The sequence below is a fragment of the Fulmarus glacialis genome, unplaced genomic scaffold (genome assembly GCF_000690835.1).
Source record: "Fulmarus glacialis isolate BGI_N327 unplaced genomic scaffold, ASM69083v1 scaffold38435, whole genome shotgun sequence".
NCBI lineage: Eukaryota > Metazoa > Chordata > Aves > Procellariiformes > Procellariidae > Fulmarus > Fulmarus glacialis.
Window position 1 is genome coordinate 14,519 of NW_009213077.1, and position 413 is coordinate 14,931.

At 36.8% G+C, this 413-nt stretch overlaps 1 protein-coding gene across 1 annotated transcript in view; it reads right to left on the reverse strand.

The window, feature by feature from the left end:
- CDADC1 (cytidine and dCMP deaminase domain containing 1) overlaps nucleotides 1-43 on the reverse strand; it is a 9,600-nt gene extending 9,557 nt beyond the window's left edge. Inside the window, exon 1 of the mRNA XM_009578076.1 lies at nucleotides 1-43. This exon is cut by the window's left edge and continues 41 nt beyond it. Within this exon, the coding sequence (XP_009576371.1) occupies nucleotides 1-43 (43 nt within the window).
- Nucleotides 44-413: the final 370 nt, after the last annotated feature.

Consider the following 413-nt stretch of genomic DNA (forward strand, 5'->3'; position numbering starts at 1 on the left):
TAAAAAGATTGACCTTAGAAAGTCTTGGCATTTGACCTGTCATTAGAAGAAAAAAAAAGAAATATTTATTAAAGAATATTTGTAAAGAAACCCCACATTGTTGAACAATATTTTCCAAGTCTTCTACACCACAGCTGCTACAGAAGCTGGTTCATCAACCACTTCTGCTATTACAGCAGCTAAATCCACGCTGTCCTCTTCAGTCTTCTTTCAGTTGTCAACTCAGAATGCTCACAGAGATCAGATTTGTGCAACAAGAGAAAGTAGTGAAACTTTCACTGAAATTCAGTGAGTTAATTCTACTCAGAGGTGAAGAGCAGAAATCACAGATCAGATCCCACATAAGTTAATGTCCTCAAATGATTCACAGATGCTTACAGAAATTTGAGACATAGCTTGTGGTTCAGCTTCAG